Source organism: Penaeus monodon, chromosome 23, assembly GCF_015228065.2.
Source record: "Penaeus monodon isolate SGIC_2016 chromosome 23, NSTDA_Pmon_1, whole genome shotgun sequence".
Taxonomy (NCBI): Eukaryota; Metazoa; Arthropoda; class Malacostraca; order Decapoda; family Penaeidae; genus Penaeus; species Penaeus monodon.
Genome location: NC_051408.1, coordinates 39,618,188 through 39,619,426, shown reverse-complemented (window position 1 = coordinate 39,619,426; position 1,239 = coordinate 39,618,188). Strand labels below are relative to the sequence as shown.

The following is a 1,239-nucleotide window of genomic DNA, read 5'->3' as shown; positions in this document are numbered from 1 at the left end:
TCCATTTTTTTTTTTTAAACAAAATAATTTATTAACTTCATCCTCGTTACCAACCTTCAAAATCAACTTTTCCTCGCAATGCCGAAGCTCCCGTTGCCAAGCCGCACTACAACGGTGTCGTCATCCAGCGCCGTAGGTGAGAACGGCACACTCCCCTTGCGGCCAGTCGGGTCGATTTCCCCATAGAACAGACCGCCACCTGCCTCTCTACCGCCTTCCGGTTCTCGGCTGCGACCCTCACTGCCGAGAATGGTTCCGTAGCCGACGAGGAGCGCAGGGATCACTCTTCCGATCCCGGCACTTCCCTTCAACGGTTCAGCAGCAAGGCCTAGTCTGTTTTCGAGTCTTGTAAGAGTTTTGGCTTTGGTTTCGGTGCCCAAGCCAAGTACCCTGGCTGTCACCAAATTTGCGACGGCCACGATACAAGCCGTTTGGAACTGGGAAGAGGGTGGTCTCTACTGAGCATCAGGGGGAGAAAAGGCATTTATTTCGGCTAACACTCAAAGAGAAATGGACAGGAACTGGGAATCAGTAGTAGAAAAGGCATTTATTTCGGACAAACCTCAAAGACATATAGATAAAGGGATTTGGAATGACTGGTAGCAAAGGCATTTATTTCGGATTAATTCAAGAGAAACAGATAAAGGAATAGTGGATCACTGGGATGAAAGGCCTTTATTTTGGGGCTCAGAGGATATAAACAACTAGGATAATGATACGACATTCATACCGAGTTACAGTATAAATGGAATCGACTTTCAGAAGTGCATTATCTTTTCATCTCTTTTTTACTCAGATCAGTGTCGACTTTTCTACAGAGTAGATGTCACCAAAATTCAATTTGCAGAAAGAAATATTTAACATGTATTACATTTTACTTTAGGGGAATAGCTGGAACTCATGCTAAGTGATTCTTACAAATGGCAGATGGACTTTCATATTTTACTGTAAAGAAGGCTGCGGGCGACTCGTGGACCGGGCGACGGAGTGGCGGCGGCCGAACTGGCCTCCTATTTATATCTGGATGGTTACCCCTTCCTCCCAAGGACGGCTTGAAGGCTAGGCTTGAGGCTCGCATGAAAAAAAAAACACCTGAATCATAAGGTAAACTCGTCGTTATTGCCGAAATTCTTCAAGTCAACTGTTAAAAAAAGACCCACTACTAGTCTTGCATGTCATGGAACATGGACGCCTAAATATCGAACAGGGAAGTAAGTCCAGACGGGCATTGGCAACTAA

The 1,239-nt window shown here is 45.4% G+C and overlaps 1 protein-coding gene across 1 annotated transcript; it reads right to left on the bottom strand.

Moving 5' to 3' along the window:
• Positions 1–62: 62 nt before the first annotated feature.
• Positions 63–1,196, bottom strand: LOC119588419. The gene is made up of 2 exons (XM_037937092.1): positions 919–1,196; positions 63–437 (listed from the first exon to the last, which is right to left on the bottom strand). The coding sequence occupies exons 1-2, from the start codon at positions 937–939 to the stop codon at positions 63–65; spliced, it is 396 nt and encodes a 131-aa protein (XP_037793020.1). The 5' UTR covers positions 940–1,196.
• Positions 1,197–1,239: the final 43 nt, after the last annotated feature.

Coding starts and splice junctions, on each gene's coding strand:
- LOC119588419 (XM_037937092.1), bottom strand. CDS start 939: ATGAAAGTCCATCTGCCATTT. Junction 438..918: donor TGAAAGTCCATCTGCCATTT/GTAAGAATCACT, acceptor CCCTCTTCCCAG/TTCCAAACGGCTTGTATCGT.